General features: G+C 56.4%; 1 protein-coding gene across 1 annotated transcript in view; it reads left to right on the top strand.

Annotated features, from left to right (window-relative positions):
- Ryr1 (ryanodine receptor 1) overlaps positions 1-19,874 on the top strand; it is a 120,274-nt gene extending 100,400 nt beyond the window's left edge. Inside the window, 16 exon segments of the mRNA XM_051162053.1 lie at positions 2,962-3,756; positions 4,732-4,802; positions 5,540-5,693; positions 6,428-6,514; positions 8,215-8,466; positions 9,737-9,867; positions 10,903-10,945; positions 12,728-12,858; positions 12,964-13,024; positions 13,343-13,489; positions 14,055-14,189; positions 16,620-16,776; positions 17,781-17,845; positions 17,936-18,036; positions 19,301-19,352; positions 19,756-19,874. Coding sequence (XP_051018010.1) covers positions 2,962-3,756; positions 4,732-4,802; positions 5,540-5,693; positions 6,428-6,514; positions 8,215-8,466; positions 9,737-9,867; positions 10,903-10,945; positions 12,728-12,858; positions 12,964-13,024; positions 13,343-13,489; positions 14,055-14,189; positions 16,620-16,776; positions 17,781-17,845; positions 17,936-18,036; positions 19,301-19,352; positions 19,756-19,851 — 2,478 coding nt within the window. The 3' untranslated portion in view covers positions 19,852-19,874.
- The last annotated feature ends 84 nt before the right edge of the window (positions 19,875-19,958 follow it).

Genomic DNA, 19,958 nt, shown 5'->3' with positions numbered 1-19,958 from the left:
ACTTGCACTTGCACTTGCACTTGCACTCAAAGTCTTCATGCCCTCGTAGTCACTCACACACCCTTAGCACACCCCCATAGCCCATGAGGTTCACACACACGCATGGGCTCCTTAACCCCACACCATTCATAGAAACACAGCTCAGGAATCTGCCCACAGGTCCTGTCTAATGCCTTGGGCCTGTTTACCCTGACTCCCACATGCACGCACACACACACACACACACACACACACACACACACACACACACACCCCTTGCACAGACTGCAAATGTGCAGGCCCTCACATGACTTCTCCTCCTCATGGTCCCCTGGTCTTCCCGCACGGAGAGCCTCACGCGGTGTGCTCACACGCAGTCAGCGTCTTCCCAGGTAGCCGATGCTCCACTCCCCCCTGACTCCTATCTTGGTCTGTGGTTCCCGCCCACTCTCCCCCCACCTCCCCCCCCACTCTCCACAAGGACCCTCCTGATCTTTCATCACGGTACTCACGTCCCATCGGGGCCACATGTGCACATGTACACACCCGTGCACCCTGAGTATCTGTGCCCATGCATCTGCAGGGAGCCTCCACTCACCCTGTCCTCCTCGATGGCTGTGTGCTGTGCTAGCTCTTCTCTTCCTCCCACTCTGTCCCTCGCTTGCTCCCCTAGTGCATACTCTGTCTTCCTGGGGTCTCCCCAGATACCCGCTCACCCTACACACACCCTCCTGTGCTCCTAAGGATCCACGCGTGTCCACGTCGGCCTCCTGGGGGAATAATACAGGAACATTTATCAAACACCAGGCAGCCACTAACCTAGCCACCCAACCCCCCTCAGTCATCCTAGCAGCCCCCTCAGCCCTTCCACTGTGCCCCATTTATGGATGGAGAAACTGAGGCCCCAGGGAATTAAATAAAAAGCCACCCGGCTTTGTCGTAGCGGAATCAGCTGCAAAACTTTTGCCCTCAACTGCCATACTCCCAGAAAGACTAAAAGGAGCCCAGAATAGTGGCACATGTGTGTGGTCCCAGAATAGTGGCACACGCGTGTGATCCCAGCACGCGGGCACAAAGGCAGGAGGACCAGGAGTCCAGGGTCAGCCTTAGCAACCGGCAGCATCTGAGATTAGTCTGAGACATATGAGTCCCTGAGCGTGTAGGAATACACACACGGAGCCCCAGCGCTTGGGAGGCTGAGGCAGGAGGATCACATGTACAAAGCAAGCACGTGCTAAGGATGATGCAGACTGCCTCAAAACAAAAGCAAAAATAGAAACAAAATAAACACAAGCTAGATTCTGGAGCTAGCCTCTTGGGAGCTCAAATCCAACTTTTTCTTTATAATCTGTGTGTTGCCCCAGGGACTGTCTAGGTTCATATAAATTCTTGGTTCATGGCCAACAAGTGCTGCTGTACACACATACAACATACATGAGAAAACACACACACACACCTGTATCTCAGACTAGCCCCAAACCCACTCTGCACCCAGAGCAGTCTAGAACTCGGGATCCTCCTGCCTCAGCCTCCCGAGTGCTGAGTCGACAAGCATGCACAGCCATGCTCTGTAACTAGCAGCTGTTAATAACTTTTGGGCTGTGTGCAGTGGTGTGCACCTGTAGACCCAGGTATCCTGGAGGCTGAGTGAGGAAGATTGTCAGAACTAGCCCAGGCAGCATAACAAGACCATGAGTCCTTAAATGTAAAAGAAAGTATAGGGTGGGGTGGGGTGGGGCTAGAGAGATGGCTCAGAGGCTAAGAACACTGGCTGCTCTTCCAAAGGTCCAGAGTTCAATTCCCAGCAACCACATGGTGGCTCACAACCATCTTTAATGAGCGCTCGTAACTGCTGCTTATTTTTATTACTATTTGTTATCACCATCATTATTTTGGAGGCAGGGGCTTACTGTGCAGTAGCCTGGAATTCACTGTATTGACCAGGCTGTCCTGAAACCCAGAGACGTTGGCTGATCTCTGCCTCCCAAATGCGAGGATTACAGGGGGTGCACCACTACAGTCCATCATTTCTTCTTTAAAGATTTATTTATTTAGAGGCAGGTGGAGCACTGTGAGTTCGAGGCCAGCCTGGTCTACAAAGTGAGTCTAGGACGGCCAAGGCTACACAGAGAAACCCTGTTTTGGGGGAAAAAAAAAAGACTTATCTATTATGTATAGAGTGCTCTGCCTGCATGTACACCTGCAGCCCAGAAGTGGGCACCAGTTCTCATTGTGGATGGTTGTGAGCCACCATGTGGTTGTGGGAATTGAACTCATGATCTCTAGAAGAGCAATCAATGCTCTTTACTGCTGAGCCATCTCTCCAGCCCCCATAGTTCTAGAGACTCTTATGCCCTCTCCCAGGATCCTAGGTCCCTTGCACGCACATGCACTCAGATACACATTATATACACATAATTTTATTGTTTTAGATTATTTTATGCGCGAGTATGTTGCTTGCAAGTAGTGAGTTCACCCGCCTGCATGTGTGTGTCTGGAGGGCATTAAAAGGCCTGGAACTGGGGTTACAGAGCCCCTCGATAGATGCTGGGAACCGAACCAGGGGTCTTCAGGAAGAGTAGCCAACGCACTTAACCGCTGAGCCATGTCTTCAGCCCTTCAGATAACGGATAACGATAATAAAGAAAATTGTGGCCTGGCGTGGTGTGGCACGCCTGCAATCCCAGCACTTGGGAGGCAGGGCCAGGCAGAGGGCTGTGAGTTCAAGGCCAGCTTGGTCTACAAAGCAAGTCCAGGACAGCCAAGGCTACACAAAGAGACCCTGTCTTGGGGTGGGGGGTGGGGGAAGGAAATTGTGGAGGGTGATCCCAGCACTCAGGAGGCGGAGGCAGGACTATCAGCAGTTCAAGGCCATCCTCCACCCCATAGGTAAGCTGGAGGCTAGCCTGGGCTACCTAAGTCCCAGTCTCAAAGGGCGGCTGCTACAGTGAACCCCGCCCGTCCACTTCCCTACTCCCGCAGGTGAAGGAGTCCAAGCGCCAGTTCATCTTCGACGTGGTGAACGAGGGCGGCGAATCCGAGAAGATGGAGATGTTCGTGAGCTTCTGCGAGGACACGATCTTTGAGATGCAGATCGCAGCTCAGATCTCCGAGCCCGAGGGCGAGCCCGAGGAGGACGAGGACGAGGGCACCGAGGAGGCGGAGGAGGGCGCAGCGGGGTCCGACGGCTCGGGCGCTACCGCAGCGGCGGCGGGCGTGTGGGCATGGCTGGCGGCCGGGGCCGGCCGGACGCTGCGGGGCCTGAGCTACCGTAGCCTGCGGCGGCGCGTGCGGAAGCTGCGGCGGCTGACGGCGCGGGAGGCGGCCACGGCGGTGGCCACGCTGCTCTGGGCGCTGGTGGCGCGAGCCGGGGGCGCGGGCGCGGGCGCGGCGGCCGGGGCGCTGCGCCTGCTCTGGGGCTCGCTGTTCGGAGGCGGGCTGGTAGACAGCGCCAAGAAGGTGACAGTCACCGAGCTCCTGGCAGGCATGCCGGACCCCACGGGCGACGAGGTGCACGGCCAGCCGTCGAGCGGCCCTGGCAGCGATGCGGAGGGAGAGGGAGAAGGAGAGGGTGAAGGCGATGCCGCCGAGGGCGCCGGAGACGAAGAGGCGGCAGGGGACCAGGCTGGCACGGGAGGTGCCGACGGGGCGGTGGCCGTGGCCGATGGAAGCCCCTTCCGGCCTGAAGGCGCTGGTGGTCTCGGGGACATGGGTGACACGACGCCAGTGGAACCCCCCACGCCGGAGGGCTCGCCCATCCTCAAGAGGAAGCTGGGGGTGAGAGAGGCCTGCCAAGGCTCCAGGGCACGGAGAGAGAGGGACGGCCTGATAGAACCCCTCAGAAAAAGTGGAACAGAATTGGGGAGAGAAACAGATACTTGGGAAGAGGGGGAGCGCTAGAGAGAACCAAGTCAGAGGAGTGGGGGAGGCGCCAGACCTAGAAGGACCCACGGAGACAGTACCAAGGACAGAGGAACAGGGCTGTAGGGAGCTATGCAGTCTGTGTGAGAGAGAAAGGTCTGCCAATATGCTCACACAGCGGCGCTATGACTTGATGCCTGTGGCTGTCAACGTGATGAGAATCCAAGAGAGACAAGAGCATCCTTCGGGCAAGCATGCTGACAAAAGCCTGTGACGTCAAGCGGGGCGTGGTAGCGCGCGCCTTTCATCCCAGCACTCGGGAGGCAGAGGCTGGCGGATCGCTGTGAGTTCGAGGCCAGCCTGGTCTACAAAGTGAGTCCAGGACAGCCAAGGCTACACAGAGAAACCCTATCTTGGAAAAAACAAACAAACAAACAAACAAAGCCTGTGATTTCAACACTGGTAAGGATGAAGTAGGAGAATCTAGAATTAAAAACCAGCCTGGGATACACAGCGAGAACCCACCACAGCCAGACAAAAGGCTCTTTGAATTCAGACTGTTTCCACATAGGATTGTGAGCCGGGCATTTCTTGTTGTTGTCCCAGACTCACTCTGTAGACCAGGCTGGCCTCGAACTCACAGCGATCCTCCTGCCTCTGCCTCCCGAGTGCTGGGATTAAAAGCTTGCGCCATCACACCTGGCGAACCAGGCATTTCTATCTCCCTTAGCCTCGTGGTCCCCTCTTCCTAGGTGGGGGGTGGGGGCGGAATCTAGAAGAACACCTTGATTAGCCAGGGGAGAGAAGTGAAGGCCGAGGGTAACAGGCTAGAGAGAGGTTGGTGAGCACCCAGGAGCTCAGCCCTGCGCCCTGTCCCCGGTTGGTCCCCAGGTGGATGGAGAAGAGGAAGAGCTGCCTCCAGAGCCGGAGCCGGAGCCGGAGCCCGAGCCCGAGAAAGCTGAGTGAGTGTCTGCGAGTAGAGGGGGCGCCAGATCCTTGCCTCAGCCCATCTCTTGGACTGAGAGCCTTCTGAGGTCAAGGACCAGAGTTGTCCTGGTCACTCTGCCTCGTCCCTGCCCTCAGCATCATCCGGTCCATACCTGGGGATGCAGGAGAGACTCCAAAGGTCACAGACATAGGATGCTCCTTTTAGTGCCAGGTCTCCAAGCATGTGGTTCTCCCCCCTACCCCCCGCCCCCTGTCTGCTTCACAGGCTCCATGGGACAAGTTATTTTGATGGGGAGTGGTGATCTCATCTAATCCAGGCGGACGAGTCCCACATTGCAGGCCTCCCTGAGGCAGAGCAAGTTCAAGGCCATCCTAGGCAACCTACGGGTACACTGTCTCAAAATAAAAAGTAAAAACAGGCCAGGTGAATGTGGCACACACCTTTAATCCTGGCACTGGGGAGGCAGAGGCAGGCAGATCAATGTGAGTTCATGGTCAGCCTGGTCTACAGAAATGAGTCCAGGACAGCCAAGGATACACAGAGAAACCCTGTCTCAAAAAAAAAAAAAAAAAAAAGTAACCCCAACCCAGCTACTCAGCTCCATTTAACGGAGTTTCTGTGCTCAAAGCCCGTGCTTGTCTCGTCATCCTGGGTCCCCAGCACCATCCAGACCTGGCCTGGCACAGGCTGGCCCCCCAAATGAGTGACCTTGAGTGAACGAACTGCCCGAGCCTTTTCTGTGTCCCACAGTGCGGAGAATGGGGAGAAGGAAGCCGTCCCCGAGCCGCCTCCTGAGCCCCCCACGAAGGCACCGCCCCCACCCCCTCCCAAGAAGGAGGAAGCTGCAGGTGCCGGCCTGGAGGAATTCTGGGGTGAACTGGAAGTACAGAGGGTGAAGTTCTTGGTGAGCCCCCAGCAGGGGCGCGGTGATGCTTTTCTCTTCTTGGGAGACCCACCTCCCCCCAAGGTCATCTCACAGAAGGTCCCTCTGAAGGGAGGGCAGAGCTGTCCCCAGGCACAGCTGGGAGACAGAGTGCGGCGGGTGGAGACATGTTGAATGGAAGGGCAGTTCTCCGAGGAGTCGTAAGAGGAATAGAAGTGGGGAGGAAAAGATGGCGCGATGAAGTCATCTCCTGCTCCCAGTAAAGCAGACAGTGTGCCAGGGGCCGGGGGGGGGGGGTTGGACTCCGGTCCCAGGGATGGGGTGGGGGCTGCCAGGGGTGAGGGCATGGCTCGGTGCCGGAGAGCTCGCCTGGCATCAAACTCCCTGGGTCGGAGATCCAAGATGGCGGGGCGGATCACGCACTGTCCCTGATTGGCGGGACTGAGCCGAGGGACGGACCGACCGGACTGGGGGGCTACAGAGACTCCCTGGTTCCCTTGAGAAAGACAGCACCTCCCTGAGCCTCCTAGGTCTCTTCCTTTGTAAAGGGCTACCGTGGCTGCGCTGGGAGTGAAGCAAGGGCGAGCATTTGATGTTCCCAGTGGGAGAAAGCTTAGAGGCCGCGGCAGCAGCAAGCGCTCCTTGAGTAGGAGGTTGCGGGGGCAGCTGTTTGGGGATGGGGGGGGGGCGCTTTGGTTATGGGTAAACAGGGATGAGGCCGCGCTGCGAGCAAGGCTCTTCCTCTCTCCTTCCAGAACTACTTGTCGAGGAACTTCTACACGCTGCGATTCCTGGCCCTGTTCTTGGCGTTTGCCATCAACTTCATATTGTTGTTCTACAAGGTGCCTATACTGTGTCAACGGCCCCCCCCCCCACGGCCCGGGGTGGGAGTGGGGGGGTGTCATCAGGTTGTCACCCAGCTGCGAGGTGGGAGGTTCAGCACAGGACAGGTGCGGGAGCCCCATTCAGGGAAGGGAGGAGATTCCAGGCTGAGCCTTCCATGAGGAGTTCAGCCTAGACGGCTGGGAGGAGAGGGGGGAGCGGGGGAGGGGGGCTGAGTTGGGGGAGGGGTCTGGGCTCATACGGGACAGGTACATGAGTGAATTTAAAAGTTAGTATAAGACACAGGAGCTGCTCCCCCAGCCAGCACTGCCACCTGCCAGGCGGTACCCAGGTGTGGGAGTCCCCTCTGTAGCACCTGGTGATGTGGGGCTTTCAGAGCAGCTAAAAGGTGTGTGTGGAGAAGAAAGCAGGTGGCTCACAGAAGGAGGAGGGCAGGGGGGAGGTTAGGGGGAGGGCAGGGAACCAGGCCTCCCAGGCTAGAGAAGGCTTCTGGTCCTTGCCAGGGCCCTAGAGAAGAGACAGGTGTGTGGTGAGCAAATGCTTAACCTCTCTGTGCCTCGGCCTCCTCGTCCTCAAAATGGGATCAAAACCACATTTACGTCTGAGACTTGTGAAACGTAAAAGAGGGAGCCAGGAAGCTGGGCACGGTGGCGCGCGCCTGTAATCCCAGCACTCGGGAGGCAAAGGCAGGTGGATCGCTGTGAGTTCGAGGCCAGCCTGGTCTACAAAGCGAGTCAGGGCAGCCAAACTATCACAGAGAGACCCTGTCTCAAAAAAGAAAGAAAGAAAAAAAAAAAAAGAGGGAACCAGTGGTGGTGGTGGTGATTCTGGGGTGCCTGAAATTCCAAAACTTGGAAGACAGAGACAGACAGATCTCTGTAAGTTCTAGGCCAGCTAAGCCTACATAGCGAGACTTTATCTCAAAAAGTAAGACTGATACAGGAGGATCAAGAGTTCAAGGTTGGGGACTGGAGAGATGGCTCAGAGGTTAAGGGCACCGCCTGCTCTCCCAGAGGTCCTGAGTTCAATTCCCAGCAACCACATGGTGGCTCACAACCATCTATGATGGGATCTGGTGCCCTCTTCTGGCCTGCAGGTGTACATGCAGGCAGAGCACTGTACACATAATAAATAAATAAATCTTTAAAAAAAAAAAAAAAAAAAAAGAGTTCAAGGTCAGTTTTGGCTATAGAGAGACTTTGTGGTCAGTCTGGGATGCATGAGACACAGTCATAAATAAATAAATAAATCGGCCCCTGGGTCTAGAAAGTGTCCTAAAAGCCTGGTGTGGAGCCACATACCCGTAGTCTCCACACTTGGGAAGCTAACAGAGAACATCACACTAGTTTGAGGCCAGCCTGGGCTACATAGCAAAATCCCAGGCAAGCCTATGCTATCAAGGTACCATGTCAAAAAGAAATAGGAACGGTAGTGGTCGTGTTCGCCTTCAATCCTAGCGCTCAAGAAGCGGAGGCAGATGGAGCTCTCTGAGTTTTGAGGCTAGCCTGGTCTACATAGTGAGTTCCGCTATAGAGTGAGACTCGCGTCCCAAAAGGCGGAAGTGAGGAGGAGTGTGAGGAAACAAAAGGAAGTGTGTCATATAAATGTGAGTTTGGGTGGAACAGACCGGGTGCCACCAGGGTCCCCTCTCTGATTTGACCCTCCCCACTCCCCCACCCCCGCTTTGACCCCACTTCAGGTCTCAGACTCTCCACCAGGGGAGGACGACATAGAAGGCTCCGGAGCTGGGGACATGTCAGGGGCAGGGTCTGGCGGTGGCTCTGGCTGGGGCTCTGGGGCCGGTGAGGAGGTGGAGGGTGATGAAGATGACAACATGGTGTACTACTTCCTGGAGGAGAGCACGGGCTACATGGAGCCTGCTCTGCGGTGCTTGAGTCTGCTGCACACTCTGGTGGCCTTCCTCTGCATCATCGGCTACAACTGTCTCAAGGTGGGACGGCGGCGTGACCCTCGACTGCGGTCCTGGGGCTGTGATGGTGGGTTGGGTAAAGCGACACAGGCCTGGGGTCTTCAGCAAGGGTGCTTTTGCGCATGGGAGCTGATGCAGACCAGAGCTGACCGGGCCGTACAAGCCCCGGGTTATCTGTGCCTATAGGGCTGTGTTCATTTCCCCGTGGAGGGGACAAACTTCTCAGGGAGAATATGATTTCCCACCTGTTAGTCAGTTAAGATCTCCGTGAAGCGAGGAGTTGGAGAGATGGTCTCTACAGTTTAGAGCACACACTGCTCTTGCGGAGGACCAGAGTTCGGTTCTCAGCACCAACGCCAGGCAGCGCAGACAGCCTGTAATTTCAACACCAGGCGATTCTGACCTCCATTAATATTGCACTCGTGTGTACATGCACACACACACACACACACACACACACACACACACAACTAAAAGTAATAAAAATAAAATCTTCCTTTAAGAGATCTCTGTAAGCCCGGTGTGGTGGCGCACGCCTATAACCCCAGCACTCGGGAGGCAGAGGCAGGAGGATCTACAAAGCGAGTCCGGGACAGCCAAGGCTACACAGAGAAACCCTGTCTCAAAAAACCAAAACCAAAACAACAACCAAAACCAAAAACCATTTTTTAAAGTGAAACAAAGGATGCAAGGTCTGCCATGGTGGAACACACCATTAGTCTCACTGCCCAAGAGGCAGAGCCAGGCAGATCTCTCTAAATTCCAGGCTAGCCTGGTCTAAATGGAAGAAAGGAAGATCTATCTGCCGCCTGGGGTGTCTCTGGGGTCTCACATGTGACAGGGAGTGGATTCTGATGTTAGAAATGCCAAGGTTTGTCATGGACCCCCCTTCCCCCCACCCCTGCAAGGCATGTCTCAAGCCTCTGCTGACTCCGCGGGTCTGGAGGTTTGTGTAAATCTTGGAATTTTTTCAGAATGAACACAGCTCTTTGGCATAGAGTTCAGTGTGCTGTTCTCCTTCCCTGTCCATCCACACCTCACACCCTGAGTGGACACTTCCCCTCCGGAACCCCAGCCTGCAGCAGACAACCGGGTGCCCTCAGCTTTTCCCCTCTTCCCACCCTCGGCCTGCACCTCCCCAGCCACCCCTGACCCTCCACCATCACTTCCCTCTCTGCACCCTGAAGCCCGAGAAAGCCCCTTCGGTGTCACTCACGGGCTGCAGGCAGGCCCCATGGTCTCCGTGCTTACCCTGAAGCCACCCCTCCCCTCTGCCTCCCTCCACCCCTAGGTGCCCCTGGTGATCTTTAAGCGGGAGAAGGAGCTGGCCCGGAAGCTGGAGTTCGACGGTCTCTACATCACGGAGCAGCCTGAGGACGACGACGTCAAAGGACAGTGGGACCGCCTGGTGCTCAACACACCGTGAGTGCCCGCCCAGCCCCACCTCAGGGTGGCAGAGGTGGCAGGGCGGGGCTTCCGAGTGGCAAGGCCCCTGTGGCCCGGCTTGTTCTGTCTCCCTACGGCTGTGAGGCTGGCATGACAGCTTAATGGGCAAACTGCTCGCTGCTCACCATGAGGACCTGGGTTCAAATCCTCAGCAGTGATATAAAAATCTGCGTGCCTGGGATCCCAGAGCTAGGAGGCAAAGAGAGAGGGGTCCATGGGGCTCACTGGCCAACTAGTCTAGGGGATTGGTGACCTCAGGGGTTCAGTGAGAGACTCTGTTGCAAAAAGTAACTTGGAGAGGGCTGCAGAGATGCTCAGCAGTTAAGAGCACTGGGTGTGGTGGCCCACGCCTTTAATCCCAGCACTCGGGAGGCAGAGGCAGGCGGATCTCGGTGAGTTCGAGGCCAGCCTGGTCTACAGAGCGAGTCCAGGACAGCCAAGGCTCCACAGAGAGACCCTGTCTCTAAGAACAAGAAGAAAAAAAGAAAAGAAAAGAAAAAAAAAAGCATTTAGTTGGGGATTTGCATAAAGCTTTCTTGGTGAGGTGACAGGTAGGCAGGCAGGGTGCTGGAGAATAGCTGAGAGGTCTGTATCTTGATCCCTAGGCAAGAGAGACAGAGACAGAGACAGACAGAGAGAGACACACAGTGAGAGAGAGAGACACAGACAGACAAACACAGAGGGGGAGGGGGGACAGACAGACAGACAGAGACACAGACACAGACAGAGAGACAGACAGAGAGACACACAGTGAGAGAGAGAGACACACAGACAAACACAGAGGGGGGGACAGACAGACAGACAGAGACACAGACACAGACAGAGACACAGACAGACACAGACAGACAGACAGAGCCGGAGCCTGGTGTGGTCTTTAGAGCCCTCAAAGCGACACACCTCCTCCGAGAGGGCCGCAGCCCTAACCCTTCCCTGCCAGCCCATGAAGGACTACAGGTTGGTCAGCGTCAAGCACCACACCACCCTGACCGCTCCACACTTCTCTCTTCACAGGTCTTTCCCCAGCAACTACTGGGACAAGTTTGTCAAGCGGAAGGTGAGAGGGCCACGTGGGGAAGGGAGGGCCCCTAGGCGGAGTCTCTCGCTGCCAGGAGACCAGCCCTGACCTTGTCAAGTCCTTGCTTTGTACAGGACCCTAAGCAAGGGCTGTGCCACTCTGAGGAGATTCCCCCGGGGAATATGGGCACGGTGATCATAGTTCCTTCTCAAAAGAGACGATGCATATAAAGGGCACAGGGTGAGGACTCTGGAGTCTGTAGGCATATGAGAGAGGAGATGAGTTAAGAACTGTCCATTTGAGGGCCTGAAGACGTAGCTCAGTGGGGGGAATGCGTCTAAAGCATGCACGAGGCCCTGGGTTCAGTCCCCAGCACCGTATAAAATTAAAGAAGCTGCTGCATGCCTGTTCTCAGGAGGCTGGAGGGCCTGAGCTCAAAGCTGTCCTCGTCTACATAGTGAGTGCAGGCTAAGTGGGCTGCCTGAGACTTCACTCTGACCCTCCCAGCCTCTACACGGAAGGTGGGTGGGTGGGTGGGTGGGTGGGTGGATGGATGGGTGGATGGATGAGTGGATGGAGGGATGGATGGATGGGAGAGTGGGTGGATGTGTGGATGGATAGGTGGGTGGGAAGATGGATGGATGGATGTGTGGATGGATAGGTGGGTGGGAAGATGGATGGGTGGGTGGATGGATGGATGGATGATGGATGGGTGGATGAGTGAATGGAGAGATGGTTTAGTAGTTAAAAACTCTTGCGGATCCTCTAGAGGACCTGAGTTCGGTTCCCAGCACCCACATCTGGCAGCGTAGAACTTCCTACATTTCCAGCTCCAGGGGATCTGACACTCTCTGGAAGTCACACACATGGGGCACACAATCACACAGGCAAACATACAGACAGCTAAATAAATAGTAAATCTTGGAAAAAGTAAACCCAAACGAAAACTTGGCAGTAAATCTCTGAAAAGTAAAAATGGCCCAAGAGTGAAGAGCACTGACTGCTCTTGCAGACGACCTGGATTTAGTCGTCTGCCACACGGTGTCTCACAGCTTCCTGCAACTCCAGCTACAGTGTGTGAGGTTCCCTCTTGTTGACCCCATGGGCACTGCACACGTGGGGCAACACACATACATAAAGCTAACAAACAAACAAACCTAAATACCCAAGTGTTCCAGCATTGTGCCTTTTATCCTAGCACTCCAGGGACAGAGGCCGGTGGATCTCTGTGAGTTCGAGGCCAGCCTGGTCTACAGACTGGGTTCCAGGCCAGCCAGGGCTACATGATGAGACTCTGGGGGGAAAAATAAATAAATAAATAAGTATAGGCACTAACTCAGCGTGGAATCGCAGGAGAGTGTGTGCACTGGCCAGGAAAGGTTGCTGTTTTGTCAGAGAGGTCCGGAGCGGCCCTCAGAGTTTATTAGGAGGTGGGGTGAGCCAGGTAGGTAGGTGTCTAGTCTAGATTAGCCCCGGCAAAGCGCCCAGAGTAGGAATGTGGGAATTGACCGGAGAGGCCGCCGTGGTGAGTGAACACGGTGATCTACTGCCGGGCTTCTGTGGGAGACAGGGGTTCCAATTTCACAGCCATGGTCTGCCTCCTCGAATGCTACAAGCTTCCCCAGTAGGTTAGTTACCGCCCCTGCCGGACGTTGGACCTTCCTCCAGAAAACCTGCAGGAATCAGGCCCTTCCTTCCAGGAAAAATGCTCCCCTGTTCCTCCTGCGAAGTCAAGTGCCCCCTTGAGCCCCTACCCAGGCAACATCAATCCCCTTCCCCAGCAGCAGCGTTGCCTTCACAGCCCGCCACTCTCCCCTACAGGTTCTGGACAAACACGGGGACATCTTCGGGCGGGAGCGGATCGCTGAGCTGCTGGGTATGGATCTGGCCTCCCTGGAGATCACAGCCCACAACGACCGCAAACCTGACCCCCCACCGGGCCTGCTGACATGGTGAGAGGACCACCTCTGCCAGAGGCAGGGCGGGGTGGGGGGGGTGGGGGTACGTGGGTGGCTAGTGTCTGACACCCAGGCATCTGGCTGTCTCCCTCCCCACAGGATCATGTCCATCGATGTCAAGTACCAGATCTGGAAGTTTGGAGTCATCTTCACAGACAACGTGAGGACGGTGGGGCTGTGTATGGAGAGGGGTGCAGCAGGCTGGCTGTCCTGGACTCGCTCTGTAGACCAGGCTGACCTCAAACTCACAGACATCCACCTGCCTCAGCCTCCCGGAGTGCTGGCATTATCTGGCCCCTTGTCCCTTGTCCCCAGAACATCCGTGGCTGTGGGTCCCTTCTGTAGCGGACCTCCTACCTGGTCCCTAGCTCTCTCCTGCTCTGGGGCGAACAGATACTCCCCCTAGGCAGAGAAGACATCAGTGCTTGCTCCGGGGTGTCCTTCCGTGTCTCCTAACCCAGACCCTTTTTACACTCAGTCTTTCCTGTATCTGGGCTGGTACATGGTGATGTCCCTCCTGGGACACTACAATAACTTCTTCTTCGCTGCCCACCTCCTGGACATCGCCATGGGAGTCAAGACGCTGCGCACCATCCTCTCGTCTGTCACCCACAACGGAAAGCAGGTGCGGTGGGGGCCTGCGTGGAAAGCTGGGAGTGGCAGAGGGGGAGGGGAGGTGGTCAAGAGCTACTGAGGAAGACGGCCTGATAGCGTGGGAGAGGGTAGATGAGAGCGGGGTCGTCTCTGAAGGGCAGGGTCAAGGGGAAGACGTCGGAGGAATGGGGCTTCCTGGGAGGGGAGGGGCTTCCTGGGAGGGGAGGAGCCTCCTGGGAGGGGAGGAGCTTCCTGGGCGGGGAGGGGCTTCCTGGGCGGGGAGGGGCATGGTAATCTGGAAGGGTCTTTGGTTAGTTTTTGTGTTTTGTGGGGAGATTATTTGAGCTGCGCCTCTCTGGGTAGCCCTGACTGTCCTGGAATTAGCTCTTTAGACCAGGCTGGCCTCGAACTCACAGCGATCCACCTGCCTCTGCCTCCCGAGTGCTGGGATTACAGGTGTGCGCCACAACTGCCCGGCCTAGGGCATTCTGGGAAAGGGAGAGCCAAGCTTATGGGACCTTGAATTTAAAGGGGCAGAGAGTTGAGGGCCCTGTGTAGGAGGCGCGCAGAGCTGACCAGTGCCCGCCTGTCCCCAGCTGGTGATGACTGTGGGGCTCCTAGCTGTGGTGGTGTACTTGTACACCGTGGTGGCCTTCAACTTCTTCCGCAAATTCTACAACAAGAGCGAAGACGAGGACGAACCAGACATGAAGTGTGACGACATGATGACGGTGAGCCCCTCCCCCGCCCCCCCCCCGCCCCCACCCCCTCCCCCGTCCCCACCCCCGCCCCCACCCCGCCAGCTTGGAAATCACTAAAGTGTCTATTGCTGTGGTGAAACACCGTGACCAAAAGCAGCTGGAGGAGGAAAGGGTTCGTTTCACTCGCAGTTCCGTATAGCAACAGTTCAGCGATAAAAGCGGTGAAGGCAGAGACTCAGGCGCCGCCGCTGGAGCTGACGTAGGAGCCGTGGAGGGGGCGCTGCTCACTGGCTTGCTCCCCTTAGCTTGCTCAGCCTGCTTGCTTGTAGAACCCAGGACCACCAGCCCAGGGATGGAAGCACCGACAAATGGGCTGGACCCTCCCCCATCAATCTAATTAAGAAAATGCAAGCCAGGAGTGGTGGCGCACGCCTTTATCCCCAGCACTCGGGAGGCAGAGGCAGGTGGATCGCTGTGAGTTTGAGGCCAGCCTGGTCTACAAAGTGAGTCCAGGACAGCCAAGGCTACACAGAGAGACCCTGTCTCAAAAAACTGAAAGAAGGGCTGGAGAGATGACTGTTCTTCCAGAGGACCAGGGTTCAATTCCCAGCACTCCACATGGCAGCTCACAACTGTCTGTAAGTCCAAGATCTGACACCCTGCCATAGACATACACGCAAGCACATAAAATGAAAGTAAACACATTTTTTAAACTGAAAGAAAATAAAAAAAAAAAGAAAGAAAGAAAGAAAGAAAGGAAGCAGCAGCTGGGTGTTGGTGCTGCAAGCTTTTTTAATCCCAAGGGAGGCAGAGGCAGGTGGATCTCTGAGTTCCTCACCAGCCAGGACTACAGGATGAAACCCTGGTCTCAAACCAAACCAAACCAAAATGCCTTCAGATTGCTGGTTTATGAGGCTGTAGCTGGGAGGTTGAGCTGGCCTGGGTTCCATGGGCCACAGTGTTAAGTGCTACTGTTGGAAAGGCAAGGAGCTCTCTGTATCCCCTGAGTGGGATGACTTGGAGCAAGCAACACACCTACTGCATCTGGCCTGGCCACCTGTGAGATCACAGAGACGTCACGGGAAGGCACTTATCCTTGGGAACCTCCGCAAACTGTGCTGATGCAGCCCCGGAACTCAGGAAGCTGGGGCAGGAGGGTGGTGAGTTCAGAGCCAGGCTGAGCTACACAGGCAGGGATGATAGACAGAGCTTTTCTTTTTCTCCCATGACTTGACCTATGCGTGCTTATTTCTCTCATGCTAACCATGGAGATCACAACGCAGGTTGACGTCCACGCCCTAGAGGAAGGACGGCAATTGAGAGTCGTTTCAGGGCTCTGTGCCAGAAGATGTCTTCGGATCTGGCCTCATGGGTCCCCACAGCCTGGTCCCCATCACTGGCTCGGGCCTGAGCTCTCAGTCAACACAGCTGGGTCTTCTCAGCTTCTGGGGATGTAGAAAAGTAGGCGTGACATCTGTCCCATGTGCCAGATGGACCAAGTCCCTCCGGCTCCTCCGCTTAGAAATTGCTGGTGGCTCATACAGCCAGCAGAAAGTGTCATCGTGGCTTAGAAAAACAGGGAAGATAGCCGGGCGTGGTGGCGTAGGCCTTTAATCCCAGTACTCGGGAGGTAGAGGCAGGAGGATCGCTGTGAGTTCGAGGCCACCCTGGTCTACAAAGTGAGTCCAGGACAGCCAGGGCTACACAGAGAGACCCTGTCTCGGAAAACAAAAACAACAACAAAAACCAAACAGAGAAGAGCTGGTCCTGCTGGAGTCTAACCACAGTCCTTCCGGCTTTTGAATCTTGGCTTCCTGGTCTTTCTTCAGGCCTAGGATGATGTGTTCCCTTACACGTCTGGTCCTCCCCACTGATCTCTCTGTGCCCTGCACCAGGCCCAACACGCGCACGCCAGCTCACCTGACACCTTACCTTTTAAATTAAATGCCCCGTCTGACCCTCACTTGGGTCATAACTGGAGCCTGCCTGGTCTCCCTGCCTCTTCTTGTCAACAGTAGCCTCTTCAGCCTTACCAAACTTATTTCAGTGCCTTGTGGAAACCAAAAACTATGTATGTATTCCTTCCTTCTTTCCTGCCTTTCTTTTTCTCCCTCTCTCCCTTCTGACACATAATGGTGTTTTGCCTGCATGTACGTCTTACTTAACAGACAGTAGTGACCCACCGTGCGGGGTCCAGGAATTGAACCTGGGTCCTTTGGTAGCGCGGCCAGTAGTTTCTTAGCAGCTGTTAACCCAACGCAGTTAACCCAAGCTGCGAACTTCCTCACGGACGTGACCTGAGTTCTAGGTCCTGTCGTCAAGTTGATGGTCTAAATCATCACCGGCTTGTGCCCCCCTGGCACGGCCCTGACACTTCCCCAGCTGTGTCTGTCACTGCTGGCTCTCCAGGCCTGCATGGTCCTCTGGTAGCTGACTGTGTGCCCGCCGCTCCTCCCGCAGTGCTACCTGTTTCACATGTACGTGGGCGTCCGGGCCGGCGGAGGCATCGGCGATGAGATTGAGGACCCGGCGGGCGACGAATATGAGCTCTACCGGGTCGTCTTCGACATCACCTTTTTCTTCTTCGTCATTGTCATCCTGCTGGCCATCATTCAGGGTCAGTGCTGGCTGAACACGTGTGGGCGGAGCGTGTGAGGTGTGGGCAGGGCTGTGTGGGTGCGTGTGGGCGGGGCTGTGTGAGGTGTGGGTGGGGCTGCGTGGGTGTGGGCGGGGCACGTGTGGGTGTGGGTGGGGCACGTGTGGGCGGGGCTGTGTGGGTGTGGGCGGGGCAGTGTGGGTGTGAGCAGGGCTGCGTGGGGCATGTGGGCAGGTTTGTGTGAGCATGGGCGGGGTGTGTGTGACTAGGTGGAGCATGTGTGGGCAGGGCAGTGTGGGTGTGTGTGGGGCTGCGTGGGTGTGTGGGTGGGGTGCGTGTGGGTGTGATTGGGCCTGTGTGACTGTGGGTGGGGTTGTGTGACTGTGTGGGGCATGTATGGGCGTGGGCGGGGCTGCGTGGGCGGGGCTGGTGGGGGAGGACATGGTACCTAGAGGCTGGCTAGCTCCCTGGCTTAGCCTCTCTAAACCTTGGTTTCTCCATCTGAAAAACGAAAAGTGTTAAAACCAGGCACAGGAGGGCTGGAGAGATGGCTCAGACGTTAAGAGCACTGCCTGTTCTTCCAAAGGTCCTGAGTTCAATTCCCAGCAAACCGCATGGTGGCTCACAACCATCTGTAATGAGATTGGGTGCTCTCTTCGGGCCTGCAGGCTCACATGCGGGCAGAATACTTAATGTACAAATAATAGATAAATAAATCTTACAACAACAACAAAAAAACAGGCACAGTAGCTGGAAAGTGGCAGATGCCTTTAGTCCCCAGCCCTGGGGAGGCAGAGGCCAGAGGCCTGCCGTACGCTTGAGGCCAACCTGGTTAGTTACCAGGACTAACCTCAAAGATTGCCAGGATGATTAAGCCGTGCGTCCCTTTGAACTATCTGTCCATAGTGAGCACCCGGTTCTACTCTGCTTGGGAGGTGCGGTAAGATTGGGAAACCCTTGGAAGAAAGGCAAGGCGCAGAGGAGCTGGGTGTACGAGGGTGTTGACCTCTGTTCTGCCGCCGCAGGTCTGATTATTGACGCTTTCGGGGAGCTCCGAGACCAACAGGAGCAAGTGAAGGAGGACATGGAGGTGCGTCGCGCCCAAGGAAGGACCTATGGGGTTATGGGATAGCAGGGATGTCACATGAGCCTTGACTCTGACCTCTTTCATTGTCCCCAGACCAAGTGCTTCATCTGCGGCATCGGCAGCGACTACTTCGACACGACCCCGCACGGGTTCGAGACCCACACTCTGGAAGAGCACAACCTGGCCAATTACATGTGAGGATGGGAAGTGGTGGGTGGGAAGTGGTGGGTGATCAGAGGCTGAGCGTGAGGCTGTTGACAGCCAGGGCGGGGCTGCTGAGCCCGGGCCAGTCAGGGAAAGGGATGTGGATAGGTTTTAGCCAATCAGAAGGTAAGCATCACTGTGGCTAACCTACAGAGCCAAATTCCCCACTGAGGGGCTGGGGGCATGGCTCAGTGGTAGAGCCCCTGCCTAGAGTCCCCCAGTGAGGGGCTGGGGTGTGGCTCAGTGGTAGAGCCCCTGCCTAGAGTCCCCCAGTGAGGGGCTGGGGTGTGGCTCAGTGGTAGAGCCCCTGCCTAGAGTCCCCCAGTGAGGGGCTGGGGTGTGGCTCAGTGGTAGAGCCCCTGCCTAGAATCCCCCAGTGAGGGGCTGGGGTGTGGCTCAGTGGTAGAGCCCTTGCCTAGAATCCCCCAGTGAGGGGCTGGAGTGTGGCTCAGTGGTAGAGCCCCTGCCTAGAATCCCCCAGTGAGGGGCTGTGGGTGTGGCTCAGTGGTAGAGCCCCTGCCTAGAATCCCCCAGTGAGGGGCTGGGGTGTGGCTCAGCGGTAGAGCCCCTGCCTAGAATCCCCCAGTGAGGGGCTGGGGTGTGGCTCAGCGGTAGAGCCCCTGCCTAGAATCCCCCAGTGAGGGGCTGGGGTGTGGCTCAGTGGTAGAGCCCCTGCCTAGAATCCCCCAGTGAGGGGCTGGGGGCGTGGCTCAGTGGTAGAGCCCCTGCCTAGAATGCCCCAGTGAGGGGCTGGGGTGTGGCTCAGTGGTAGAGCCCCTGGGTAGAATCCCCCAGTGAGGGGCTGGGGGTGTGGCTCAGTGGTAGAGCCCCTGCCTAGAATCCCCCAGTGAGGGGCTGGGGTGTGGCTCAGTGGTAGAGCCCCTGCCTAGAATCCCCCAGTGAGGGGCTGGGGGTGTGGCTCAGTGGTAGAGCCCCTGCCTAGAATCCCCCAGTGAGGGGCTGGGGGTGTGGCTCAGTGGTAGAGCCCCTGCCTAGAATCCCCCAGTGAGGGGCTGGGGTGTGGCTCAGTGGTAGAGCCCCTGCCTAGAATCCCCCAGTGAGGGGCTGGGGGCGTGGCTCAGTGGTAGAGCCCCTGCCTAGAATCCCCCAGTGAGGGGCTGGAGTGTGGCTCAGCGGTAGAGTTTCTGCCAAACACACACTGGGCTCTGAATTTCTTCAGCATCAGAAAACAAAACTAATCATCAATGCAAGCATGGTTCTTAGCTCTCTGCTGTGGTCCTCTCTGTCCCTCAGGTTTTTCCTGATGTATTTGATAAATAAGGACGAGACAGAGCACACTGGTCAGGTAAGAGGCGCTAATGAGGGACGAGTAGGGGACATGGCTAAGCTAAAACCACTCCAGCAGGCTGTAATCTAGTTACACCCTAGTGGACTAATAAACTAGTCTCAGCCGGGTGTGGTGGCGCACGCCTTTAATCCCAGCACTCGGGAGGCAGAGGCAGGTGGATCTCTGTGAGTTCGAGGCCAGCCTGGTCTACAAAGCGAGTCCAGGACAGCCAGGGCTACACAGAGAAACCCTGTCTCGAAAAACCAAAACCAACAAGCAAACAAAAACTAGTTTTAGAGACAGGACAATCGGCAGACCGCAGAAACCTTGAGTCCATACCAAGCATGTGGAAGATGTGACCAAGGGACTCTTGTCGCCCCCAACCCCGAACCCCACCCCCTACCCTCACCCCCCACCCCAGGAGTCGTATGTCTGGAAGATGTACCAAGAACGGTGCTGGGATTTCTTCCCTGCTGGCGACTGTTTCCGCAAGCAATATGAAGACCAGCTTAGCTGAGGTCTGCCGCTGCCCCGCCCCCACCTCAAGTGCCTCGCCCCCCCCCCCCCCCGCAAGCTCCTCCCCAGGCAGCTGGGGACAGGTGACCCTGACTAGACCAATAAAGC

Source organism: Acomys russatus, chromosome 19 (assembly GCF_903995435.1).
Source record: "Acomys russatus chromosome 19, mAcoRus1.1, whole genome shotgun sequence".
NCBI classification, from domain to species: domain Eukaryota; kingdom Metazoa; phylum Chordata; class Mammalia; order Rodentia; family Muridae; genus Acomys; species Acomys russatus.
The sequence above is the reverse complement of the archived record's forward strand: the minus strand, read 5'-3'. Positions and strand labels throughout refer to the sequence as shown.